At 34.1% G+C, this 27,490-nt stretch overlaps 4 protein-coding genes across 8 annotated transcripts; 2 read left to right on the top strand and 2 right to left on the bottom strand.

Annotated features, from left to right (window-relative positions):
• Positions 1 to 487: 487 nt before the first annotated feature.
• LOC122401955 (venom metalloproteinase 3-like) lies at positions 488 to 6,701 on the top strand. The gene is made up of 12 exons (XM_043404421.1): positions 488 to 631; positions 1,464 to 1,553; positions 1,640 to 1,826; positions 1,965 to 2,052; positions 2,199 to 2,328; positions 3,094 to 3,242; positions 3,769 to 3,821; positions 3,940 to 4,066; positions 4,351 to 4,497; positions 6,042 to 6,168; positions 6,226 to 6,336; positions 6,471 to 6,701. Exons 1-12 carry the CDS (start codon positions 488 to 490, stop codon positions 6,582 to 6,584), a joined length of 1,467 nt encoding a protein of 488 aa, XP_043260356.1. The 3' UTR covers positions 6,585 to 6,701.
• A 130-nt stretch (positions 6,702 to 6,831) lies between these two features.
• LOC122401948 (homologous-pairing protein 2 homolog) lies at positions 6,832 to 8,125 on the bottom strand. Its single transcript, XM_043404416.1, has 3 exons — positions 7,845 to 8,125; positions 7,505 to 7,698; positions 6,832 to 7,443 (listed from the first exon to the last, which is right to left on the bottom strand). Exons 2-3 carry the CDS (start codon positions 7,652 to 7,654, stop codon positions 6,991 to 6,993), a joined length of 603 nt encoding a protein of 200 aa, XP_043260351.1. The 5' UTR covers positions 7,655 to 7,698; positions 7,845 to 8,125; the 3' UTR covers positions 6,832 to 6,990.
• An 826-nt stretch (positions 8,126 to 8,951) lies between these two features.
• Positions 8,952 to 18,333, top strand: LOC122401939 (dipeptidase 1-like). Of its 3 annotated transcripts, none has more exons than XM_043404397.1 (11): positions 8,952 to 9,050; positions 12,318 to 12,471; positions 12,869 to 13,031; positions 14,784 to 15,067; positions 15,287 to 15,344; positions 15,415 to 15,591; positions 15,665 to 15,755; positions 15,915 to 15,990; positions 16,077 to 16,224; positions 17,951 to 18,066; positions 18,147 to 18,333. In XM_043404397.1, exons 1-11 carry the CDS (start codon positions 9,014 to 9,016, stop codon positions 18,172 to 18,174), a joined length of 1,332 nt encoding a protein of 443 aa, XP_043260332.1. In that variant the 5' UTR covers positions 8,952 to 9,013; the 3' UTR covers positions 18,175 to 18,333. The 3 variants fall into 3 exon arrangements, with proteins under 3 accessions (XP_043260332.1, XP_043260333.1, XP_043260334.1); XM_043404398.1 differs by lacking the exon at positions 8,952 to 9,050 and adding an exon at positions 11,120 to 11,197 and having other exon boundaries at positions 18,147 to 18,327; XM_043404399.1 differs by lacking the exon at positions 8,952 to 9,050 and adding an exon at positions 11,175 to 11,226 and having other exon boundaries at positions 18,147 to 18,328.
• A 281-nt stretch (positions 18,334 to 18,614) lies between these two features.
• Positions 18,615 to 26,753, bottom strand: LOC122401942 (antizyme inhibitor 2-like). Of its 3 annotated transcripts, none has more exons than XM_043404407.1 (8): positions 26,722 to 26,753; positions 26,252 to 26,485; positions 23,487 to 23,563; positions 22,789 to 22,961; positions 20,603 to 20,903; positions 19,163 to 19,402; positions 18,862 to 19,070; positions 18,615 to 18,802 (listed from the first exon to the last, which is right to left on the bottom strand). In XM_043404407.1, the coding sequence occupies exons 2-8, from the start codon at positions 26,433 to 26,435 to the stop codon at positions 18,748 to 18,750; spliced, it is 1,239 nt and encodes a 412-aa protein (XP_043260342.1). In that variant the 5' UTR covers positions 26,436 to 26,485; positions 26,722 to 26,753; the 3' UTR covers positions 18,615 to 18,747. The 3 variants fall into 3 exon arrangements, with proteins under 3 accessions (XP_043260342.1, XP_043260343.1, XP_043260344.1); XM_043404408.1 differs by having other exon boundaries at positions 26,629 to 26,743; XM_043404409.1 differs by lacking the exon at positions 19,163 to 19,402.
• Positions 26,754 to 27,490: the final 737 nt, after the last annotated feature.

The following is a 27,490-nucleotide window of genomic DNA, read 5'->3' as shown; positions in this document are numbered from 1 at the left end:
CCCGGCGCACATGTCACTGTAAGCTATAATGTATCTTTCACTTCTTAAATTTTTAACATGTTTTAGGATGCATGAAACAATTTCTTGAGCACCTCTGGATGCAATAGTTTCATCCCAAACGTACATGTAAACTTTAAATATCTTGATTTAAGTATAAATGGAGTTAGGCCACTTTCAAACTACACGGTTCAATTATTGAACTAACTCTGAAAACTTATGTGTCAAGAATTATCGTATTTGCTCGGAATATAAGCAACCTGAAATGCTTTACTGATAAATATCATGAAGTTGTACATGTAACCATGGTAACCGAAAAAAATTGAAAAATAGAGTTAGGCCACTTTCAAAATAAACGGCTCAGTTATCCTATCGTCTACTCCGTGTCTTCCATTTTTCAATTCTTAAGTTCTTCGTTACAGCGCCTAACTACGAAGTTGTACCTGTCTTGTATTCATTTAATGCCATAAACGAGAACGCTACCAGAACAATGCACATTAAAACGTTCAATAAAAATATTAAACTTTCCTTGAATCCTATCGAAGGATATCTTGCTAGCGTGGATACACCTTTGTGGACAGTAAAGTCCGATCAACAAGCGCCAGAAGGACTCCAATATACTTTGATACCGAAAGTAAGCTTCTGCATAAACGTTTATCTATTTTTAAATCAAGAAATGTGAGTCCTTTCCTCTAATCTTTCTACCTAACGTCGCGCCAACATCAATAGAAAAGTATTTCATTGTTTTGCAATTTTTAGAATCTATTGTCGATGTACATATACATACATAGTTGATGTTTAGTGGTCTGCCTTTCGAACGGTGTTGTTTAACATTAGATTTACATTAAAGTATGATTTTTCTTTTATTCTCGATAATAAAGAAACCCAGCGATTACAATGGTGAAATACTATTGGCACGACTATTTACAGAGGGAGATTTTTAGCCATAAAGAAACCATAAAAAAAAGTTTGTTCTATAAGAACCAGTGCACTATACAGGGTGTTCGACCACCCCTGGGAAAAATTTTAATGGGAGATTCTAGAGGCCAAAATAAGACGAAAATCAAGAATAGCAATTTGTTGATTGAGGCTTCGTTAAGAAGTTATTAACGTTTAAAGTTGCGTACAGCTGCGTGCGCGCGATAGTGGTTCTCAGCCAGCATGAGAAACTCTACCTCGCGACGTATCGACAGCCTTACAGTTTTCTGAGTGAGGATCACTATCACGCGTGCGCAGCTGTTCGCAGATTGCCGTTCCACAGGCGAAACTTTAAACGTTACTAACTTTTTAACGAAGCCTCGATCAACAAATTGGTATTCTTGATTTTCGCCTTATTTTGGCCTCTAGAATCTCCCATTAGAATTTTCCCCACGGTTGGCCGAACACTGTATATTTTAGTTCGTGTCAATGTTTTGAAATATTTTGTACAGGGAACGAGTGTAACCAGAAAATAATTTTCTTTTTAGGCTTTGGAGGATATTGGAACTCCAATGCAAGACGAAACAGCGGGAGCAGCGATCTTGGTTACATTAACAAACGATACATGGCCTGTTTTTGTGAGTTCTAGTTTGATAGTTTTAGTTAAAAATGAAGATGGATCTTTTATTACAGTGTTATTTAAATTTTATTTTCAAAATTTTAGGACGGATTCCTTCCTTCAAACTTGGTTATACGATCCATACCAGAACGTGTTATTAGAAACATTTTATATGGAAAGGACGGATTGTTCGAACCATATTTCAATAAAAGTGAAACAATAGGAAATTTGAGTTACACGTATCATCACATTATTTATGAAAAGATTCCACCAGAGAGCTACGAAGATTTTAGTAAGCAAGCTTATTTCATTTTTATAAAACGACCAAGCAAAATTAAATAGTTCTATTCAAATTTTAATTTTTAATTAAACCGACCGAATGAAATTACACTTTCATACAAATTATTTCTACTTTCTTGTTATTTTCAAGACGTGACAAATCCACTACCCAACGATTATCCAATTCCGAGCGTGGTATATCCAGAAGTCTTAGTAGTCGTTGATTACAGTCTGTATTCGTAAGTAATAATTGTGAAAAATTTTCAATTCTCGTTAGTTTTAGAGTACTATAGAGGACTAACCTTCTTCTTATATGTTTACATAGTGCTTATTGAAAATACCTTTACAAAATGGTTTTTAAAAATGATATTTTCTTTTACCTTAGAATGCTAGGTAAAAACTTGGATCAAGTAAAACGATATATTGTTGCGTTTTGGAACGGAGTAGATTTAAGGTACCGTGTAATGACCAGTCCAAAAATACGATTAAACATCGCTGGTATAATTGTAGGTATGGTAAGTATTCGTACGAACTTTTCATATACAAGGTGTTCGGCCATACCTGGGAAAAATTCTAATGGGAGATTTTAGAGGCCAACATAAGACGAAAATCAAGAATATCAATTTCTTGGCTAAGGCTTTGTTAAAAAGTTATTCAAAAATTAAATTGAAAAATTTCGAATCACTCTGAAAAAATTATTTTTGGTTGCGGGGGCCAATTACAATCATTTTCGGTGAATACACGTACCCTCAAAATCCTACGTACTTCCGAGAAAAAAATTCTTTACTGAAAATATATATGTCTGATCATGAATGAATGATCACCCTGAAATTTCATGTGTTTCAAATTGTTCTGAAAAAATTATTTTCGGTTGCGGAGTTCTATTAGAACCATTTTTGGTCAATGGGCATACCCCCGAAATCCTACTCACTTTCTAAAAAAAAATTCGAGGTGTGAAATTTTTCGACAAAATTAAAAAATTTCAAATCGTTCTAAAAAAATTATTGTTGGATGCAGGAGTCGATTATAACCATTTTCGGTCAATGGACATATTCCCAAAATCCTACCCACTTTCAAGAAAAAAATTCAGTAATGGCGGAACTTTAAACGTTAATAACTTTTTAACGAAGCCTCCATCAACAAAGTGATATTCTTGATTTTCGTTCTATTTTTGCCTCTAGAATCTCCCATTAAAATTTTTCGCAGGGGTAGCCGAACGCCCTGTATTTTTGTTTTTTTTCTTGCAATGTATTGAGTCGCGTTATACAATTTTATTGCAGGACGCAGGAGCAGTTCCATTCATAGAAAACAGTCGTGTGGATTCGAAATTAGTAGATGCCGATGAAGCTTTAACCGGCATGGCAGATTATTTTTACAGAGAGAGAAGAGTCCCATGGAAAATTTACGATATTGCAATAACCACGACACAGTAAGTAATTAAAATTATTTATTTGATTGTATTAAAACATACGAAGTATGTTCTTATAATGTTACTAAATTGAAGGATATAATGAATCAACGGTTTATTATATTAGGTGTACAAATGAATAATCCAAATTATCTTAAGCAGTTATAAAATCAAGTTTAAAGTCAATAGACATATAGCTAGTTAAAACAAAAGATAGTTTACCGAAAGGCCCAACATAACTTTCAAAAGTATTCAATTCAGTAGACTCGAAAATGGCAACAGATAAGGTGCATAATCCGACACTACATTCTTTACGAATTCCAACAAGGGGAAAATGCTGCAAGAGCATGCGAATCGATTTGTTACTTTCTCGATGAAGGTGTTGTATCGTATGATGTGTGCACATTTTGGTTTAAGCGGTTTAAAAGCGGTGATTTGAATGTGGCTGAAAAAACTGGATTATTCAATTGTACACCTAATAATTACAATGATCATCCAGTAGGATTTATAAACGAATATAATAATTACTGCCACTCGTTTCTTTTAGTTTAAATTTATGTAATAAACTAGACGAACATTTATGCGACCCCTCAACGTTAGGTAAGCATTTAAAAGAAAACGATAAAATGATTAAACGTGTGTGACTGTAACTTTCGCTGTTAAACACAATTCAAATTGTAAATGAAAAAAAAACAATAACATATATGAACATTGTCAGGTTATTCGTACGTGGCTGGTGCATGCAACAGAAATAATGAAACAAAATCTTCAGAAGCAGTTGGGGTAGTTGAAGACAATGGTGGCTTCAGTGGCATAATACCAGTAACTCACGAACTAGGGCACTTGTAAGTTTTTTTTATTTCTAAAAAGAGTAGAGTTACACAATGGATTTTTGTTCGTTCAACGTAAGCTCCAATAATCATACTGGAATCGAAATTCTATTTTTTCTTCAACCATTAAGAAATAAAAAGTTCCTTATCTTTTATTCGTTATATGTTTATCTTAATTTACTTTAGTTTATATGAACCTATCAAAGGACAAGTACGTTCATATGACACTATCTACAAAATTTTAACTGTTTCTTTTTTTTACAACACACACTGGGTGAAAAATATTTTCCTTATATCAGATTGGGATCCCACCACGATGGCGGTTCAAGAAATCCCGGAAATTGCTCTTCGTCCGACGGTTATATCATGTCAGGCGTTCTAAAATTGAGCGAAAACGAATTTAAATGGTCCAATTGTAGTTTAAATGCGCTACGCAGATTTATCAGGTGATTTCTTTTTCGATATACTAATTATGATGAGACAACAAATAATTAAAATTCAGAGAGAAGGAAACGCATTTATCTCGAAGACAATTAGGGAAAATAACACATTTTTTTATTTTCAAATATCTCGTTATTGTATCTAAAATTCGACTTGTCGAATTGAACAGGCAAACTTGATGTTTTTGAAAACCTAAACAATTTTATCTTTTAATTGGGAAAGCTCTTTAACGTTTTCATTGTACATTATTGCACTCATACAGGGTGTTCGGCCACTCTTGAGAAAAATTTTAATGGGTGATTCCAGAGGCCAAAATAAGACGAAAATCAAGGATAATAATTTGTTTATTGAAGCTTCGTTAAAAAGTTATAGAAACATTTCCGGCCACACACTATATTTTCGGTAAAGAATTTTTTTCTCGAAAGTACGTAGGATTTCGCGGGTATATGTATTCACCGAAAATGATTGTAATTGACCCACACAACCAAAAATAATTTTTCCAGAACGAATTGAAATTTTTTTTTTCGCCGAAAAATTTCAGCACCTACTCGAATTTTTTTCTCGAAAGTGAGTAGGATTTCGGCGGTATATCTATTCACCAAAAATGGTTCTAATTGACCCCCGCAACTGAAAATATTTTTTTCAGAATGATTTGAAATCTTTTAATTTCGTCTAAAAACTTCAGTACCTATTCGAATTTTTTTCTCGAAAGTGAGTAGGATTTCGGGGATATGTCTATTCACCAAAAATGGTTCTAATTGACCCCCGCAACCGAAAATATTTTTTTCAGAACAATTTGAAACACATGAAATTTCAGGGTAATCATTCATTCATGATCAGACGTTATACTTTCGGTAACGAATTTTTTTCTCGAAACTGGGTGGAATTTCGGGGGTATGTGTATGCACCAAAAATAATTGTAATTGACCCCCGCAACCGAAAATAAATTTTCCGTAAATGATTTGAAATATTTTAATTTAATCTTTTAATAACTTTTTAACGAAGCCTCAATCAACAAATTGATATTCTTGATTTTCGTCTTATTTTGGGCTCTAGAATCTCCCATTAAAATTTTTTCCCAGGGGTGGCCGAACACCCTGTATACAAGCTATAATCGTTACGCATCGTCCATTGTAAAAATAGAGCTTCCTGAGACTCTTCGTATGACCTACTCTTTCTATTGCCTCTTAACAACCCATTCTACTATCTCCTAACAATTCCTGATTGAGCTATTACCTATCTCTTAACAATCTCGGATTAGGCCAATGATCTCTTAACAACCCATTCTACTGTTTCTGGGCCATGTTTATACGTAAATCCATCTCATAACATTCCCGTTGCGTGTCCAAAACAATACAGAAGTCACGTTATTGTGAAACTTGACTTAAAGAACTTATGACAAATTAGGCTCGTCTTTGTACAACGAAGGTTTGATATTTCGACGTTAAGTTGATTTGTCTTAAAGAAAATAAAAAGCAATCAGATATTACTGTTCCAAATGTTTATGATGATCAATGTTCTCTGTGTACACGAAATAAATGTATTTCAGTGAAGAGAGAGCAAAATGCCTTTACAATGAGCCACCGAAAGCCACGGCGATAAAAACAATTTTACCTGGAAAATTCATGTCCGTGGACGAACAATGTAAAAATGTCTATGGTGGCGGTGCATGTAACGTAAGTATTTAGAAAATATGCAATTAATTTTATAATAATTTTCCGATGTTTACTCAGAAAAACTCGTCTTCGATTTGCTATCGACTGGATTGCGAGGTTCCCGAAAGCAATGGAGTATGTGCAGCGATTGCACCAGCGGCAGAGGGTTCTTCTTGCGGAACTAATCTTGTACGTAGCATAGCCACAAAAATCGAATACAGCTTATTTTTCTGATTATAATACTTGCAAGTTTATTACATGTATATATTTCAGAACAGTTTTACGATTATACTAACATCATTATTTTATCGTTTCCTTGATAGATATGTCTTGGTGGACAATGTGTATTAGAAGGAACAGAAACTAAACAAGAAAATAGTACCAGCGTTGAAATAAATTTAAGCCAAACTTCAATCTCTGGCAAGTTTTTTAAATAGGACAATAATACAAAGATACTTTACATTGGATCATTCGACTTTTAATTAAACTTGTACTTAAACATACTTCGTTCATACTAACTGAAACATACTTCATTTATATTACTATTAAATTTACTGCTCAACATTTTATTTTGCTTCCATACAAAACAAAGATATAACTCATAAGCATGTAATCATTGTTATTAGCTCCTTCATATTTAATATATTTTCCTATGATTTATTAAACATTGTAACAAATCTATAAACATACATTCTAAAAAAATTGTTAACCGATAAAAAGCATATTTTGAAGTATCGAGTAATAAATAATTGATTAATTTAAAAGGTTGCTTAACTTAAATATAAAAATATAAATTAGTACTTATATGTATATCATGAAATGAAACACATACAGCGACTGGTGTCACTTAACAACTTTTGATTCCATGCCTATTTCCTCGTATAGTTCAGTTTTAGTACCAGGATAATTTTCCAGGATACAATCTAGAATGTCAGTACACAAACGTTTTCGTTTCACATATTCACGCGAGTAATCTTTCAATGCTGCCTCTGTCTCCCTTTTGCGTTTCCCTAAATCTTCTGTCCCACTTGCCTCCATCAATGAATCTAATTTCACCGTTAATACATTAATATTCTCGTCAAGCACAGCTTTTTGCTGCTTTGCTTCTTCGATTGTGATACTAGACTTCATGGATGTCAATAAAGCTTCCATTATTTTAATCTCTCTCTCCAATTCCTGATATTTGCTCTCAACTTCATTAGCATGTGCCTGCATTTCTTTATCTATTCTCATCAAGTCCTCTACATCCTGACTTAGATCCTGAGCTACGCAATATACCTTTTGCTTTCCATAAACCTGATATAAAAATCTCTCAGTTACGTTGCATAATTTTTACGCTTAATATTATTTATCTTACTTTTTCAAATATTTTCCCCTCTGACACCAGCTTATCTATAGATTTTTGTACAGCTACTTTACCATACTCGTTATGCAGACTAGATACTATATCGTTAACGCTATAGGGTCTATTCTGTACCTTCATATATTTATACACGGTTTCTGTCATTGTTACTTATAATTCGTTTCGCTTTTTTATTTGTATCAAACATTCTGAGAAACATAAATGTATCAATAATTAGCTAATAATAGATTATTAAACAGTACAAAGTATCAATACATTATGCATAATGTATTTTTATAATCAGTATTCTTATCATTTACGTTATTACGCGTGAGATTATTACTTAATATCTTACCACCTCAATGTACAGTTCCCCACTACTCGTCCACTTCCATTGAAAACATTAATAGAAATGTAATTTACTTCGTTCAAGAGAATTTCACTACTTAGGTTAGAAACTCACAACTTTCTATCACGTACAAAAAAAGACGATATTAATTATTACAACAAAACGTACAATTTGTTGCATTTGTGTGTACCTTCGTTGCTACTAATTTATTTAAAATGAATATAAACTATATTATACCATAAACAGGTAACAATCGTTTGCCCAAAATTCACATGTAATCAATTCAGTTGTCCCTTACCTAATCACGAAAAATAAAAGCGCGCGAAATTTAATCAAGCGTCGCAAACTGGTATAAAAAAATATATTTCATTATATTTTAACTACAATACCACTGTGACACGGTTTATTATTTTTATAGCAAAGATAATACTACATTTTCATTAACAACATTACAAATTTTAATTCATTGCAACAATTATTAGTAGACAACCTAATGCCATATTATCTTTACATTTTCGAGAAAAATACTCTCGAATGTTTAATCATCAATAAATCATCTAATAAGTAACAAAAATAAACAAGGATCGTACGAAACCCACGAATATCTTTTTATTAGCAAAAAAAAAAGACAGCAGTCCTGAATCAAAAAATTTATAAATTAATCTAATTTCTAACAATACTTTTTATTCGTGTCGGCAATCATGTTTTAAAGTAATATTTTAAGTCTGTCCATTTCAATTATACTCGGATCTACTGTAAGATAACATTCGATCGGATACGGTTGGAACGTGAATATTCATTTTCTTATGTAATACGACATCTACGGTCCTTAATACCTTTATTGGCCTATAAAATTGAGGCAATCCCGCGTCCCAATCTGCGATACGTTAATGAACGAAGCAAGCATGATATATGATATGCTCCTTATCCCATAAAGTAAACAAGAGATCCGACACGTTGAACAACGTCGAGAAGAAGAGAAGCAGCTATTGCTAACAAATGTCTTGATTTAAAGTCGAGAATGAAAAGTAAACTCTGGTAATCTATAGTGCACACCTATATAGGGAGCACCAAGATGCATGAAAAATTCACGATAAAGACATAATTACGCGAGTTATCATCGGGGAACGAGAGTGAATAGTGGCAACGGTGGAAGGTTCTGTTCTGCATTAGGAATGGGCGAATCGATTATCACACGATCGAAATGGAACGGTTCGACGTCTGTTATAATATCCCTTAAACTAATTATCGTAATCGCGGTGGATTCAAATGTTACCTCTCTCTAAATTTCACCATGGTTCAAGGTCTTGTTTGCGTTTAATGTGTAGTTATACAGTGAGTGTCACTTAACATCGTATACCTAGCGGTTCGTACTTTTTCAATAAAACATGGAAATTGTACAAAATTATTGAAACTCGTATAGAGGTATACAGGGTGTTCGGCCACCCCTGGGAAAAATTTTAACGGGAGATTCTGGAGGCTAAAATAAGATGAAAATCAAGAATACAAATTTGTTGATGGTGGCTTCGTTAAAAAGTTATTAACGTTTAAAGTTCCGCCCTTACTGAATTTTTTTCTTGAAAGTGGGTAGGATTTCGGGAATATGTCTATTTACCAAAAATGGTTACAATTGACCCCTGCAACCAACAATAATTTTTTTAGAACAATTTGAAAGACATGAAATATCAGGGGAATCATTCATTCATGATCAGACGTTATACTTTCGGTAACGAATTTTTTTCTCGAAAGTACGCAGGATTTCGAGGGTATGTGTATTCACCAAAAATGATTGTAATTGACCTCCGCAAACAAAAATAATTTTTTCCAGAACGAATTGAAATTTTTTTTTTCGCCGAAAAATTTCAGCACCTACTCGAATTTTTTTCTCGAAAGTGGGTAGGATTTCGGGAATATGTCTATTGACCAAAAATGGTTACAATTGACCCCTGCAACCAACAATAATTTTTTTAGAACAATTTGAAAGACATGAAATATCAGGGGAATCATTCATTCATGATCAGACGTTATACTTTCGGTAAGGAATTTTTTTCTCGAAAGTACGCAGGATTTCGAGGGTATGTGTATTCACAAAAAATGATTGTAATTGACCCCCGCAAACAAAAATAATTTTTGCCAAAATGATTTGAAATTTTTTAATTTTGTCGAAAAATCTGTCCATATTTCTGAATTTTTTTCTCGAAAGTACGAAGGATTTCGGAGGTAGGCGTATTCGCCAAAAATTATTGTAATTGGCCCCCGCAATCGAAAGTAATTTTTCCAGAACGATTTGAAATTTTTTAATTTTGTCGAAAAATTGCACGCCTTCTCGAATTTTTTTCTCGAAAGCGGGTAGGATTTCGAGGGTATGCCTATTCACCAAAAATGCTTGTAATTGATCCCTATAACTAAATATAATTTTTTCAGAATGATTGAAAACTTTTTAATTTAAGTTTTTAATGAAGCCTCAGTCAACAAATTGATATTCTTGATTTTTGATTCTTGAACACTCTGTATAGTGTAATGTTTCTTTATTTGATACATGACAACAATACAAAAAAACCTTTAGTAGTACTCAGTAAATTAAATAAAATTTGAGGTTGCATTAGAGACTTAGTTGTCAGTAAAAATCGTACACTGTTGGTGACATTGGAAATCCGGTGAATCCCCAATTGTTTTTTGTGTAACAAAGGCTTGGCAACGATTGAACCTAGCTGATTTAGCAACATTCTGATTGTTATATGCGTTATTCTGCCAAAAAATCAATGAAAAATACTTAAAATGCGACAAACTACAGTAGCGTTTCAATAATTTAGTACAATTTCCATGTTTTATTGACAAAAATATCAGCTGAACCGCTGGGTGGACGATTCTAAGTTCACTGTATCTTTTCTGAGAATAACACTACGAATCGAGCAAATAAATTATCGAATTAAGAAAATAAATTAAACAATAATTTTCCGAAACGTATTATGAAAAAGTATACGACACGTATCGTGCAAATTGAAAGTTTTCGTAATGAGAATATTAACTTCGCGATCGATTTCAAGCTTTAACATAATATTTACAATTGGCAAATGCCTGAATGGGTTATTCTCTAGATTTGAGATTTTCAGTCGTACGTAAATATTGTATTATTGCGTAAACACATGAAACTTTTGAATTTGTCTAATTAAATTCGGGGTAAATGTTTTGATATTAACGGTTACATGAGTTCGTATGGGCCTTTGTGCGTGGGAAGTACATATATGTATAATAGTGGTGTTATTCTTCAAAAGAGTTGCTGGGCGGTCAGTTCGTTGCGAGAGTTCATTGAGAGTATAACGAAACGAGTTTTACGAGTTAAGTGAGAGAAACGAGCTGTGCGTAATGTGATAGAATAATATAATTTGTACGAGTTCGTGAACTTTGCAATAGTATCTTGCAAAATTCATCGAAAACCTGTCAGTTGTAGAACATATAATACATTAGTATACATACAGTGACTGTGTCACGTTATCTGTGTCATTTACAAGTTAGAAAGTATATCATCGACTTTCTCGTTCTGCTGTAGCCAATTAAACGCGAAATATAAGCATATGTTCGCGTACAATTAATAATTAAATTTAATAATTACCGTGGTCAGTGCTGCACTGCGGTTATGTAACAGATAATAACATTCATTCTTAATATTTATCAATTCTTTGTACGTGTTTAATATTATACGTAAAATAAATATACGTATTCAGATATCGTTATTTTTGCTAAAGCTGTAACGACATTTGTTTCGCACGTATAATAGCATTTCGAAATTGTAATATTTCGTACGATCCCATTAGATCTTGAAATTGATTACAGCACTCTTTCTATTATCAATGAAGATTAATCCATCCTTATCGATAGGATTAATGAAGTTTTTAATTAATAAAAGATATTTTTAAATTATCGTATGCACACAACCATGAATATTATAAAATTCATCGTGGAAAGATTAAATACAACCTTTTCTCGGTATAACGTAATTTCTTTTTTTGTTTCCAAAAATAACATCAATGCTTCAATATACAATAAAAGTCACCGTACCAAATATAACGATTTTGAAAACAGAGATCGATGCATGTACGTACGTATACACATCCGTACGTGCAGAACTTTTTAACCATTACTTTGTACTGTTGTTTACTTCAGTTTATTTAGAGCAGTCAGAACAATTAAGAAACGCAATAAGTTGGAGATGTTGATCGAGCAACAGCAACACTTTCTTTCCCTTGTAACGGCCAGGAAAGTAATAAAATTATCGTTTTCTCGTTCGCGTGTATGCAAACGCCCGAAGGCAAATTTTCCAACGAACTGATGCCGCACGTGATTGATTGAAATCGATGAGACGTCGAAAGATAAGAAATTGATTCGCAAATTGCGCCTTTCCTCTTGCCCTATAAAACCACTGTCCAGTGAGAGTTCACGTCAGTGCTAATGATATAGCTGTCACTGAATCTTTTTCAGCCTGCGTAGCAAAGTGTTGTACCGGAAAGATGGTGTACGTGAACATCGCGGCATTCGTGTCGGTATTGCTGCTTGTAATTGGCCTGTCCGTAGGACTTAGCGTTAACACCTTCAAAGGAAGCGACGTCCTTGACTCGGTACCGCTCATCGATGGGTAAGTATCTAAACCAACGCGACGAATCAATAAATAATGGTAGAGTCGGACCAGAGGCACAAAAATACTAAATATCGGAGGAAATTTTTGTTAAATTTAAATTTTATTACGTAACGTTATCGAGAATACTGCCCCTTCGCTAATTGTTGATCACTCAACGCGGCGATCGCAGTATTGTCTTCCTACGCGCGTTTAATGGCTAACTCAGTTCGCGAACGATCAATTATAGCGTTTATTACTGGCCATACTAGATAGTTTAAGCTTTAAGACACGGATTAAATAACGTCGAACGATAAAAATCTGTTACTATCGAGTAATGAGTATTTGGTATCGTTGAACGAATGATAAAACATTGAACTTATAACGCATTTCGATAATTTTTCTCTCCTTGTTTCAGACACAACGATCTACCATACAATTTGTATTCAAAGTTGAATAATAAGTTGCAAGAATTCAATTTCGAGAGGAACCTCAGCAACGATACCACGTGGGGAAAAAGCATCTGCGACTCCTGTTTTACGGATCTTCCTCGTTTGAGGAAGGGAAAAGTGGGCGGGCAAGTGAGTCAGAAATCAGCAAATACGATAAAGCGACAACATCTATGAATTACTTTACATTTTTCGCGCTGAAAACCAATTAATCGAACTCATTTCAATTAATTAATCGAGCTATTTACTAACAGAAATGTTTTATATAGTTTTTAAAAATATATAAATTCACAAAGAAGAATCGTCATTATTTTGTTTACGAAAGATGTAAAAAATCGTACTAATAAATATAATAATAACTAGACTGCGGATGTTTATGCATTCATAGGAAATTTTAATCCTCAGAAAACTGCAGAACGCATTTAATATGCAAAAATATAAGAAATACTTAAAGTAAGATACGAATTATTATATTTAGGGGTTGAGACAGCCCTCTGCGAAGCTTCCGTTTCATTAATTCTATTAATAAAAATGTGAATTTGCATAAAAATCCGCAGTCTAATAATAGCAATATGCCCTTATTGCACACCACGGATACGTGTGAAAAATACATTATTTTTACGAATAAGTATCTCATAGTATTCACGTTAAACAAATAACAATCGTTTAACACAAGGGAAATTATATTAGAAAATACTTTTGTGACTTGCTATACAGGGTGTTCGACCACCCCTGGGAAAAATTTTAACGAGAGATTCTACAGGTCAAAATAAGACGAAAATTAAGAATACTAATTTGTTCATGGAGACTTCGTTAAGAAGTTATTAACAATTAAATTCAAAAATTTCTAATCGTTCTGGAAAAATTATTTTCAGTTGCGGAGGTCAATTACAATCATTCTTGTTCATTACATATATCACCGAAATCCTACGCACTTTCGAGAAAAAAATTCCTTACCGAAAATCTAATTATACATATGCCTAAATTTTTCGACGAAAAACAAAAATTTCAAATCGTGCTGGAAAAATTATTTTCGATTGTGGAGGTCAATTACAATCATTTTTGGTGAATACGCCTACCTCCGAAATCCTTCGTACTTTCGAGAAAAAAATTCAGAAATATGGACAGATTTTTCGACAGAATTAAAAAATTTCAAATCATTTTGGCAAAAATTATTTTTGTTTGCGGGGGTCAATTACAATCATTTTTGGTGAATACACATACCCTCGAAATCCTGCGTACTTTCGAGAAAAAAATTCCTTACCGAAAATAAAACGTCTGATCATGAATGAACGATTCCCCTGATATTTCATGTCTTTCAAATTGTTCTGAAAAAAATATTTTCGGTTGCGGGGTTCAATTAGAACCATTTTTGGTCGATAGACAAACCTCCGAAATCCTACTCACTTTCTAGAAAAAAATTCGAGAAGGTGTGAAACTTTCGACAAAATTAAAAAATTTCAAATCGTTCTAAAAAAAAATTATTGTTGGTTGCAGGGGTCAATTGTAACCATTTTTGGTCAATAGACATATTCCCGAAATCCTACCCACTTTCAAGAAAAAAATTCAGAAAGGGAGGAACTTTAAACGTTAATAACTTTTTAACGAAGCCTCCATCAACAAATTGGTATTCTTAATTCTTGTATTATTTTGGCCTCTAGAATCTCTATATAATTGATAAAACTGTCTTTCTAACGAAAAATTAACTCATTATTCTAACTTTGCTCTACCATTTACTTATCGTGTATACAAACGCGTATTAAAATTCGAGTTGCGTTTCATAAGTTGTACGTTAAATGTTAATCAACGTTTAAACTCCTCATTCTATTCAAATACTTTTCACAACATCGATAGAATAACGTTCGTTAAATGCACGAATTTTAGTTCTGGGTCGCGTACGTTTCGTGCAACTCCCAATTCAAAGACGCGGTGCAATTGACGTTGCGACAAATCGACGTCATCCAAAGGCTGGTCGCTAAATACCCGAATGATTTGCAATTTGTCACCGAGGCCGAAAACATCGAGGCTGCGTTCAAAAATAGAAAAATCGCCTCGATGATAGGCGTCGAAGGAGGCCACTCCATTGATTCCAGCTTGGCGGTGCTCAGGCTCTATTATCAACTCGGTGTACGCTATCTTACATTGACACATTCGTGCAACACGCCATGGTACGTCAAACGTTTCAATTTTAATCGGTCTGTTTTGTCCCTTAAAAATGAAAAAGAAAAACAATAAATAAACGAAATTCTTTCGATTTATAAAACAAGCGTCCCGCGAAATTAATAATCCTGTTATCGATCCAATTTTTCCGTTCGATTTTCAGTAACCTAATTACAGTAGAGAAAAAACGAAACTAGCAGCTTATAAATATTAATAAATTGTTACAGGGCTGACGCGTCGCCAGTAGGTCAGAATTCTGTCCGCAATCTCACGGATTTCGGAGCCGTAGGTTGAGATTTTTAAATCCTCTGTTATATCGCGTTCGTTGCATAAATATTTTTATGTTTAAATGCAGGTGGTTGTCGATGAAATGAATCGGCTGGGAATGTTGGTCGATTTATCCCACGTGTCGCACAACGTTATGAGAGAAGTACTTGCAGTAACGAAGGCTCCGGTTATGTTCTCTCACTCGTCGTCGTTCAGCGTTTGCAATCACTACCGTAACGTTCCCGACGATGTATTACATTCGGTTGTAAGATTCTTTTTCGGTTTTTAACGTTTACGTCGTTACGATGCGCGAAACATAATTTCGGGCACATTTCCAGAAAAAGAACAACGGCGTCGTGATGGTGAACTTTTACTCGGGCTTTGTAAATTGCAACGCCACCAGAAACGCAACGATGCAAGACGTGATCGGTACGATCAGGATAATTAGCACTTATAACATTTAACTTATCGAGTCGTCTTACACGGCGCGCCTTGATAATTTTACTCGATGCCACGCATTCGTTTACGAATGTTTATTGCTAGTCGCGATATCCCGATGAACGACTCTCTCTCGTTTTCGTTTTGTAGATCACATAAATCACATTCGCAATCTTATCGGAGCTGACCACGTTGGCATTGGCGCTGATTACGATGGCGTGGAGACGTGAGTAATGCATCGACCGTCGCGCGAGCGAAACATTTGTTTAAAATCAAGAAAAATTTAACGAAAAATTAACTAAAATGTGTCAGGATGCCCAGTGGTTTGGACGACGTTTCCACGTACCCAGATTTATTCGATCGCCTTTACGAAAGCGAAGTGGAGCCACGATGGACTAAGGAGGAACTCGAGAAACTGGCTGGCAAGAATTTGATCCGCGTGTTCAAAGCTGTAGAAGCGGTAATTGAACAAAATCAATAATAATAATACGATGGTCTTTCAATAAGTCCTTAGAAAAAGATAGAAAGACAAATTATTTTAGGCAGATTTTTTTATTATTTTTCAATATAATCTCCTTTTAGCTCTATACACTTTTCCAAGCGTCTCTCCAACTTTTTTAAGCCATCTAAAAAGTACCCTAGTAGCACAAAATATTGTATACACATTCATATAATATTAAAAAGAGATTCAATCTTTTTTTAATATTCAAATATACATACAATATTTATTTTATATTAAGTAACAAATATTTTTTTTACTTATGCAGGAAATATCTATTTCATGTTACGAGAAAAATATGTTTTTTTCAATATTAAATGAATCTTTATGTAATATTAGAAATAGAATATTTTTTTAAAATATGCAGATAATATATATTTCATATTATGAAAAAAATATTTTTTTCTTTTTATAAAATGAATCTTTATGTAATATTAGAAGTAGAATATTTTCTTTTAAATATGCAGGAAATATTTTATGTTTATCATGAATGAATATTTGTTCCAGAATATGATGAGAAGTAAATTGTTTACTTTTATTTTACTTTGAATTCGTGTATGTCACTTAATCGACATGTATTTATATTATAAGAACATTAATGCGACAAAGTTGTGTAATATGATTGAGTGCATAGAAAGTAGTTGATATATAGAGGTTAATTTTTTGTATAACTTTTTCTTAAATTTGAAGATTTTATTAAATGGTATTTAAATATTGAATTTATATTTTTCAAATATTGGACTCCAATTTTTGAAATATTTACTTTATAGTTTTTAAATATCTAGTTTATATCGCCTGAATATTTAGCTTATATTTTTTTAAACATTCAATTTATACTTTCTTTACATGTATACAATATTCAGATCCAATATTTTTCTCATGTGAAAAAATGTGGCTTAAAAAATATTTTTCCAATATTTTTGTGCTACTAGGGTAAGATTTCGGAAGGTCCTCAAAATAGGCATCTGTTTTGGTGATGACCTCTTCGTTCGAGCCATTTTTTTAAGTTTGGTGTGGCGCTGTTACTTTTGCTACGGTTAGGAACTCGTGAGAATCTCGTAGGAGGATAGAAAAGGAAAGGAGCGCGTTTCGTCCGGGGCCTGCTAGTGGACCCATCAGTAAAGGCTTCCTAGCAGGCCCTGCCTTAAACGACTGGGATATTGGGAAGTTTTTTTTCTTTTAACTCGTTCTCCTGATTCTTCTGCAGTACCCTGTGCTGGAGCCCTATATAACCTGCACTTAAAGTGTTTGTTAGTGTCCTGTAATGCTTATGTAGATGATGTGTTATTGTGGTTTTCCTTGGGTTATAGAGCTCGAGGGAAAAGTTTCAAAAACCTCGTTTACAGATATTGGGAAGTCGGTCGAGAAATGTATACGATATAGCAACCGAGGGGTCGGTCGAGCGCTTGTGAGAGCGCGACCCCTCTGGTGGCGAGCACGAGAGGCGACGCCATATTGGAAATAAACAAAAAAAGTACCTTGCTTCGATCGACAATAAAAACGAAACCATGTGGTGGATATAACTGAAACTTTGAGAGTTGTCTAGTGAGTTATGATGCTTACTAAAAACAAACAATTTTCGATGCTACGAGCGCCAGGTCTTGGATTTTCTAAGGACTTGTTGAACGACCCCCGTATAATAGGTCTTGATCGTACCAAACTGTGCTATTATCAACTAACTTTTAAGGTCCGAGATTCATTGGCAACTATGTCCCCGCGAGAAGATATCATAGACGGAATGGATTTGTACAATGCAGAATTAGAGAACGGCATGAAACCAGGCTCGTGCAACACTGCAAAGGAGTAAGCGCTAAACGTTACGTACACACGAACTTCTGGCACGTGAATTTTTAATTTTACGTTTCTACTTTTCTTTTACACAGGTGGGACGGAATCGCGAAGAGGCCTTAGCTTCCACGTTTTTGGTGTTTCGTGTAAATTGATTCCTATAATCCAGAGAAATACAGAATATTTACTCATTTTTAGTAAATCTATGTACCCTTTGTAATCCTCAATAATTATCTTCCCCGTGAAAATATAAAGACAAATTTTCTTTTTCCACAACGAGCTATTGGAAAGTCGTATCTACGAGGCGTTTTAAAAATGTTTTGTTTTGCATCAAAAATTATGAGAATAATTTACAAGCTTATAAATTATTGGAAATATGTAAATCCTATCTATGTTAATTTCCAATAAGCAAAGTAATAAAATTAACCGAGCCTCGTAATTTAATATACTATATATATCTTGACGAATGGCGACAAATTGTGAAAGATAACATAGAAATTATTTGAAGTGATGCTTAAAACGGTAATGTTAAAATATTGCTTTAGAAGTACATTGTGTAAAGAAAATAATGTAAATTAGTAAAAAAAAACGCATGGTTATGTTTATCAACGCGTCGCTTCAATACTATTTTAATGGAACATAATAATTATTTACACAAATAATATCTTCATAAATAGATTAGGAATATAACATTAACTACTCGACGGACTCCTTCAATTCGTGTAATGACCTAATTGCGTTAATGGCTGCCCTGAAAATAAAAAATACGTTCAAAGATAATTTGCAAACAATTCACGAGCTTTTACCGACCATTTACTTTTCCTTGCGAACGGATACACTACAGGCGGAAGAAAACCATTGAACGAGCAACTGGCGGCTATACTGTACGCTCCCATATCTCTCCAAATCAGCCAATCGCCGATCTCGAGCTCTGGCAGCCACACATTCTTCAAAATGCAATCCAGGGAGTCGCATGTTGGACCAAAAACGGACGAATTAAATTTCCTGTCCTCTGCTGGCTAAAACAGTGACGAACATTCGAAGTAGAAGAGCATCGTAATAATTAATAACCGTAGACATAACTGGATAACACGTAGATTAATGCTCGTACCGTGTCCAACGTAATCGGAATCCTTGCCTTCAAGTTTAACAGCTCGTCTATAAAAGAAGTATACACCCCGCAATACACATAATACATTCTGACAGTATTTTTTTCCTTGTTCACTGTCCTCTTCGTATGCACGCAAGATGCTAATGTAAATGCCGACGACACGTAGTATTGTCCTGGTTCGCTGATAATCTTGATGCTGGGATCGATATCTTCGATGGCGTCGTTAATAACAGTGGCAAACTAAACGCGATGCAATTGCAAAGGAGGATAAAAATGGCTCGAAAATCCAAACACTTTACGAGATACTTCGTAGTTTCTGTTAAGATACACTCCTACACAAAAAGATAGCTTCCAAATTATTGTAACTTCCGTTTATTAAACATTAAAAATTCAGCTTTTTGTATGCCCGTATTTTCAAATTACCCTTGTTGATACATACGAGTGAAATGAAACGAACCTTCCTTAATCTATCTATTTTTAATTAAAGGAATACAATGTATTGACATGATATAGAGGAGCGAAATGATAGCTTACTTAACAAAAAACTTTAAACATAAAACAATCAACGAATAAAAATGTCAATCCAAGTATCATGTAAATCCAAAGTATCAGGTAAATCCGACCATGAACAAAATATATCCCATACAAACATTGCAACCCCTTTTCACCCCTTCAAAGGTTGAATTTTTTAAAATGCCGAAATAGGTGTTTGGTTAATTATATCAGAGAGCATTAAGGGCAAGTTTGAAGCAAACCCAACCACAAATAAAATATTCCTCATACAAACGTTGCAACCCCTTTTCATCCCTTCAGAGGTTGAATTTAAAAAAAAAAACCAGAATAAGTGTTTGATTAATTATATCAAAGAGCATTGAGACCAAGTTTGAAGCAAATCCAACCACAAATAAAGTATTCCTCATACAAACGTTACAACCCCTTTTCACCCCCTTAGGGGTTGAGTTTCGGAATATTTTTCTTATTTCTTGTATACATCATAAAGAAAACCTCTGTGCAAAACTTCAGCTTTTTATGTCCAAGGACTTAGTCTGGGCGTTGATGAGGCAATGTGTCAGGCCTTTCATTTTATAGTACATATATGTATAGTAATATAGTACAAGTACATATGAGCATGCACATAGATGTGAACATATTAAAATATTCACTTTTTTTCAGTTTATAATACCAAACATGAGAAATTATAAGATGTGCTATCTTTTTGTCCTGGAGTGTATCATTTTATCCCAACGAATGTTCAAACGTTTGCACATTTTAATGATCTCTTCCTTACATTTTTCGTTACATTATTAAGTTGTGCGGCGATAATAATCGCGCATCTGTAACTTTAACTTTCATGTTATCGATTAAAGATCGCAGATAGATTTTATCTTTTAAAAAACAAAGGGAACCGTTGGTAAATAAAAAAAAAACGGACAGACTCACTTCGTCGATTCGGGCGTCAGTCTCGCCAGGAAATCCACCACCGATGTCGATCATCTGGACGTCGTTGCAACCGATTGTTTTGGCAATGGCGACCAACCTTTTGCACATCGTGATACCTCTGTTGTAGGCGTCCATTTCGCCGCACGGGCTGCCCACGTGAAAGCTGAACCCGTGTAACGTCAACCCGAGGCTTCTCGTCAGCCGTATCAAACGAACAGCCTCCTCGTTCGGGTCGCAGCCAAATTTTGTTCCAAAACACACCTGCGTTACCTTGGCGTCGCATCGAATGCGAATCACTATTCTGTTGGCCGCAAGAAAAGACAGAAGATTAACGGAAAGTCAGCGTGGTACAGTATGAGGATTGTTCAACAAGTCCTTAGAAAATCCAAGACCGGGCTCTCTTCGGATCAAAAATTGTTTGTTTGTAGTTAATATCATGACTCGCTAGACAACTCTCAAAGTTTCAATTATATCCACCACATGGTTTCGTTTTTATTGTCGATCGAAGCAAGGTACTCTTCCCCTTGCATCAAGACAATGCACGAATGCACACCTGACCAAAAGAATTTAAGTTCGAGTTATTACAACATCCTCCGTGTTCACCGAATTTGGCCCCCAGTGACCTTTTTTTTATTTCAAACTATAAAAAAATGGCTCGACGGACAACAGTTAACGTCGAACGAGGAGGTCACCGCTCAAGCAGATGCCTATTTTGAGGACCTTCCGAAATCTTACTTTTCAGATGGCTTAAAAAAGTTGGAAAAACGCTTGGAAATCTGTATAGAGGTAAAAGGAGATTATGTTGAAAAATAGCAAAAAAATCTACCTAAAATAATTTGTTTTTCTATCGTTTTCGAAGGATTTATTGAACGGCCCTCGTAGCTAACTCGTAGCTAAGAGCAACGAAGAAGTGATCCCTTACAGGAATGTCAATTGACACATTAACGACGGGAAACGAGAAAAACTCTAATATTATTCACATATAACACCTGAAAATTTCAATAAAACGTATTAATTGCAAAAATACTTCTCATATTTTTAGTATACACACGTCGAAGGAGTTCTATATTATTAAAATGCCCCGTCGTTAATGCGTTAACATTTCGACCACCTGATACATTCCTCTCTTCGAAATACTATATTTTCACGTGATCATGTGATCGATCCATGTTCCGGATCACCGTTCGTTTCTTCTTGTCCATTCGCTAATCTTTTTGTGGCGCGCATGTGACCGCAAGATGGCGCTTTACGGGAGAGTACTGATCGACCGTAGGGGAACCCCCAAGTGAAGCTCGCCACGTGGTCACGGGGAACCTCGTGCGTGTATATTAATATCGAAACAGTTTTATCAATTTCGCTGTATGATTTATGGACTTGAATAAATTACATTCTATATTACTAACGGACCACATTTTTGCATCTTACGAATCTGTATACCACAGGGTCATAAAGTCACAGAATTATCTAAAAAGGAGAATTATTTAATTTTTTGATTAGAATAGGACGTCGAAATTATGATCGTTTGATTCATTAATCCTTTGAAGATGACGTCTGCATATACTGAACACTATACTTTTAGCGTATATTAGAAAATCCTTTGAAAAGTCATAAATCAAAAACAATTTATTAAATTAAAATAAAATATATGCATTAGATAAAATAACTTTTAGATACACGTTAGTTTATCTAAGTCCTCTTTTTACTCATATTTTATAATTTTATATTGTTGACAACGTCAATTCACAATCCTATAAGTGACTATCTGTTCGTTGCCCTTAAGTTCAAATAAAACACTATAATGTTCAACGTATCGCTTGATAGTTTATTAGAGTAAAAATTACAACAATTACTTGGTCATTGAAAATGTTGCACGACGTAATCGTAATCATGAATGAAAGCAAGATTCTTCTTAACTGTTCGGGTGTCCATTGCTCCCCGTGTAAAAAGTTTTGCCTTAAATTGAAATTGATAAAGGATTTCTTATGCCCGATCCTGACGTAGATAAAATTTTCTATTCTTACATTTGAACATGGATATGCGAGGAAAATGAATTCTGATAGAGACTTTAAATACTAAGAAACCGGTACTAAGAGACGAATAGAAGATTGTTATTTGTTATTGGTGAATAATAATTACTGAAAATGGCTGGTAAATAAATAGAATCATTGATTAGTTGCTCTATTTACTTCGCTTCCGGGAAAAGGTCTTTCATCTTCAAAATTTCGCTTTCGCTGTCGACGGTCGTCCTGAACACGTTCGCCATCTTAGCAAACCTTATGTGAGAGGGTAATTTCGTTGGATTCGCGAAGATAATCCGTTCCGCGGACACTCCGTGCTTCATTACCAGCCTTATTTCTTGCTGTTTCGAACAGTCGACGGAAAAACAGTCATAAATGATGATATGAGGAAATAGAGTACAGGGTGTAAACGATAACTTTGGCAAAAATCATAGGGTAAGTAGAGGCCCCATAGGCAAGTATTTTAAGCATGGGAACCCGTGTCCGGAAACGCACCAGTAAAAAATTACGGCGATCTTTAACTTCGGTCTTTAGCTCCTGATGGATAGAAAACCCATCGTACTGGAAACTGTTTCTTTTGAGGTGGGTCAGTCGTGTAGGTGACAAAGATGACAAACATTGAAAGTTTTACGATGAACAACGTAAACATTTAATGAAATCATGGTCAAGAAACAATAAACTAAAAAAAGTTTGCCTACCCATCAGGCGCGAAAGACCAAAATTAAAGATCGCCGTAATTCTTTACTGGTGTATTTCCGGACACGGATTCCCATGCTCAAAATACTTGCCTATGGGACCTCTACTTACACTATGATTTTTGCCAAAGTTATCGTTTACACCCTGTAGATACAAGTAAAAAACGGCACCTCGGAAGCGCAGTCAAAGTTAGCGTTCAGAGCAGCCAGGATCTTGATGACTGTTGGGTCCGAGTTGCATTTGACAGCTGCAATTTTAAATAACTACTTACAATGGGTGTAAAAAGTATTCGTACAGTGACTAATAACGACTAAAAATATGAATAATAATGTTTACTAAACAATATTTTTTAAACAAACATGTTAGATGTATTCTCCAAAGTCTGTTGTACAACAATATCAAATAAACAAAAAAAATATTTGTTGAGAATAGTCGTGTTCCGTAAATTGTATTAGGTGTACAAACGAATAATCCAAATTATTTTAAGCAGTTATAAAATCAAATTTGAAATGTACAACTGAAGAACTTAGAATAAAGGGATCTTCCAAAGATCCGATCACACTTAAAATGAATACATGCAGTGGAGGAACTTAATGAATTTATTAAATATTAGGTGTACAAATGAATGATCCAAATTATCGTAAGCAGTTATAAAATCAAGTTTAAAGTCACTAGATTTTAATATTTCAAAATGCAAACGACGCGTATTTTACTGAAGAATATATAGAAATTTCAAAATTATGCGAAAAGTTGATCCTTGACCCCGCAAAATGAGAAAACCCCCATAAAAATGACCCAATTTTCAAACTGCCATAACTGTTACAAAAGTGAATATATTTCAATGAAACTTTTTTCTTAAGTAGAGCTCATGGGTACCCACAAAGAAATATTAAACAACTTTTCTGTAGGGCGCCAAACAAAATCATTAAAAATGGAAAACGAATTGTAAAGAAAAATCGACAGGGTGTAGGTGCTAAAATTTTTCAAACGAAAAAAAAAATTTCAAATCGTTCTGGAAAAATTATTTTTGGTTGCGGGGGTCAATTACAATCATTTTTGGTGAGTACTCATACCCTCGAAATCCTGGGCACTTTCGAGAAAAAAATTCCTTACCAAAAGTATAACGTCTGATCATGAATGAATGATTCCCCTGATATTTCATGAGTTTCAAATTGTTCTGAAAAAAAATATTTTCGGTTGCGGGGTTCGATTAGAACCATTTTTGGTCAATAGACATACCTCCGAAATCCTACTCACTTTCAAGAAAAAAATTCGAGAAGGTGTAAAATTTGTCGACAAAATTAAAAAATTTCAAATCGTTCTAAAAAAATTATTGTTGGTTGCAGGGATCAATTATAACTATTTTCGGTCAATAGACATATTCCCGAAATCCTACTCACTTTCTAGAAAAAAATTCGAGAAGGTGTAAAATTTGTCGACAAAATTAAAAAATTTCAATTCGTTCTAAAAAAATTATTGTCGGTTGCAGGGATCAATTATAACCATTTTCGGTCAATAGACATATTCCCGAAATCCTACCCACTTTCAAGAAAAAAATTCGAGAAGGTGTATTTGTCGACAAAATTAAAAAATTTCAAATCGTTCTAAAAAAATTATTGTTGGTTGCAGGGATCAATTATAACCATTTTCGGTAAATAGACATATTCCCGAAATCCTACCCACTTTCAAGAAAAAAATTCGAGAAGGTGTAAAAGTCGACAAAATTAAAAAATTTCAAATCGTTCTAAAAAAATTATTGTTGGTTGCAGGGATCAATTATAACCATTTTCGGTAAATAGACATATTCCCGAAATCCTACTCACTTTCTAGAAAAAAATTCGAGAAGGTGTAAAATTTGTCGACAAAATTAAAAAATTTCAAATCGTTCTAAAAAAATTATTGTTGGTTGCAGGGATCAATTATAACCATTTTCGGTAAATAGACATATTCCCGAAATCCTACTCACTTTCTAGAAAAAAATTCGAGAAGGTGTAAAATTTGTCGACAAAATTAAAAAATTTCAAATCGTTCTAAAAAAATTATTGTTGGTTGCAGGGATCAATTATAACCATTTTCGGTCAATAGACATATTCCCGAAATCCTACCCACTTTCAAGAAAAAAATTCAGTAAGGGCGGAACTTTAAATGTTAATAACTTTTTAACAAATGCTCCATGAACAAATTGGTATTCTTGATTTTCGTCTTATTTTGGCCTCTAGAATCTTCCATTAAAATTTTTCCCACGGGTGGCCGAACTCTGTTAGAAATCTGGCGTCTCGAAAGCTTCAATACGAAATCCGTATTTTTTTGCCTTTTGTAATTTTGTCCTACCTAGGATTTGCAATCAAAAAATCGTAAAAAATTCTTGAACACGTATCTCGATAGCCACGATGCGCTAGATTTTTTACGTAATTTTCGAACTCGATTAAATACAAAAAAATAGACGCAATTTCGATAATCCGAATTTTCCCTGTGACTACCCTTCCGAACAAGATAGAGGGTTGAAACTTGACATAAAACGTTTGGTTCTGATGCTCTATCGATGGATCCATCTCGAGCCTTCGCAATTCTTTCTAGACTCGATCTTTCTTTTTCCCCTACACTAGTTGTGTTCAAAATATGTCGAAACACTGTTCGAAGAGAACACAATTTACACCCGTGAACGACAAACAGGGTCGATTTCAAATCGAAGAATAATAATTGTTATGGTTTGAATAAGACCACTATTAAACCCGAATGTATTCATAGACTTATTATTACTTTAATAATACGTTAATTTCTAGAAAATGAAAAAGGCATTTAACGTCATCGAGTATAGCGAACGTTCTAGTCATCGTGTGGTTGAATCCCATTCAAATCGGTGGCGACACTGCATTCCTCAACAATAATTGAAGAAAAATAATCAAGGAGAATCAATTTTACAATACATATTTACCATAATGCGGCGAAACTCTCGGCATCTTTGCGATCCAGTTCTGATGTTTCTGTACTATGTCGGCGACATCCAGAATATAAAAGGGTTCCTCATTGTTATCAGTATCGATGATGGTCTTAATTATATCAATGTCGTTCGCTGTATCCTCGAACAGTTTTACATCGATTGAATTTAAACCAGACATAATGAATAATTCAAACTAGGCACGTTGCGATCTCTGCAGACTATGGATCACTAAAAAAATAGAAAAATTTCTTTAAATATATATGTACATATGTTTATTAATAACAAGACAATCTTGCTCTAAATGCAATCACAGATCACTGTATATGTTTAGGAGTGCATTATGGAAACGAAAAATTTTAAATACTACTAACACGTGTTTTGTAAATTTAAAAGGAAGATAATATATTTCAATAAAAGACAATTTTACACTCGTACGGGTATGAATATATAGCAATAAAAATTACCTCTGAAAACTAAACAAAGTTTCTAAACCGTTTCCAGAGGATGCCGCAGGCGCGAGTATTATATACACGTTTGTTACATTATTTTATCAGTCGTCGTAATAACCATACTATGTTTTCTACTGTTTCAACTTTCATAAATTATTATGCAAGTTCGCATGTATTCATATGCAAATACACTTGTCGGTTTTTCCTTAATTGCTATTTCACATGTATATACTTGCTTCCGGCCTTCTTACATATGTAGAACAATATACGATGGAAACTATCAAACATTAAAATTCTTAACTTATCGTGCTCGCCTTGACAAGTCCCCACAATCATTAACTTTTGTCTTTGGCCAACTGTCATTTGAACTTTTAAAATTACATACCAAATACTTGGAACAATATTTTTCCTGAAAATATTTAATCGTATAATGTCGCTTGCATACATTTTAATAATTGAGTAGACAGTAAGTCGCAAAAGTATTCGTAACCTCCCAACTAATAACAAATTCTTTTTCAAATTCTTTTTCAAATTCTTATCAATATAATTTTATATTCTATTAGGGGTGAATGAGTAAGTTAATAAAGTAAAGATAAACTAGTAATTTTCAAAATGAAACATTTGGAAAACATCATTTTTATTATAATTAGTGAGCATTTCATCTTGTGTTAATTGAAATATTTGTACCGTGGTAGGTCGACACATAAATAATATCTGAGATTGTTCGCTATATAGAGCTAGTATGACATTTCATGGATTATCATGGATATTTAGCTAGTGATAA

Source organism: Colletes gigas, unplaced genomic scaffold, assembly GCF_013123115.1.
Source record: "Colletes gigas isolate AHSC1104 unplaced genomic scaffold, ASM1312311v1 Colletes_gigas_Sc00030, whole genome shotgun sequence".
Taxonomy (NCBI): domain Eukaryota; kingdom Metazoa; phylum Arthropoda; class Insecta; order Hymenoptera; family Colletidae; genus Colletes; species Colletes gigas.
This window is presented reverse-complemented; position numbering and strand designations above follow the sequence as displayed.

Bases quoted from the DNA above. Each gene is read 5' to 3' on its own strand.
- LOC122401955 (XM_043404421.1), top strand. From the start codon at position 488: ATGCACATTAAAACGTTCAATAAAAATATTAAACTTTCCTTGAATCCT. The intron at 1,554-1,639 runs GTGAGTTCTAGT...TCAAAATTTTAG, and splicing joins ACGATACATGGCCTGTTTTT to GACGGATTCCTTCCTTCAAA. The intron at 4,498-6,041 runs GTGATTTCTTTT...AATGTATTTCAG, and splicing joins GCGCTACGCAGATTTATCAG to TGAAGAGAGAGCAAAATGCC.
- LOC122401948 (XM_043404416.1), bottom strand. From the start codon at position 7,654: ATGACAGAAACCGTGTATAAATATATGAAGGTACAGAATAGACCCTAT. The intron at 7,444-7,504 runs GTAAGATAAATA...TTTTTATATCAG, and splicing joins AGGGGAAAATATTTGAAAAA to GTTTATGGAAAGCAAAAGGT.
- LOC122401939 (XM_043404397.1), top strand. From the start codon at position 9,014: ATGGGCGAATCGATTATCACACGATCGAAATGGAACG. The intron at 9,051-12,317 runs GTTCGACGTCTG...AATCTTTTTCAG, and splicing joins CACACGATCGAAATGGAACG to CCTGCGTAGCAAAGTGTTGT. The intron at 12,472-12,868 runs GTAAGTATCTAA...TCCTTGTTTCAG, and splicing joins TCGGTACCGCTCATCGATGG to ACACAACGATCTACCATACA.
- LOC122401942 (XM_043404407.1), bottom strand. From the start codon at position 26,435: ATGTCTGGTTTAAATTCAATCGATGTAAAACTGTTCGAGGATACAGCG. The intron at 20,904-22,788 runs GTAAATAGAGCA...TGCGGCCAACAG, and splicing joins GACCTTTTCCCGGAAGCGAA to AATAGTGATTCGCATTCGAT. The intron at 19,403-20,602 runs GTGAGTCTGTCC...CATCGCGTTTAG, and splicing joins CTGACGCCCGAATCGACGAA to TTTGCCACTGTTATTAACGA.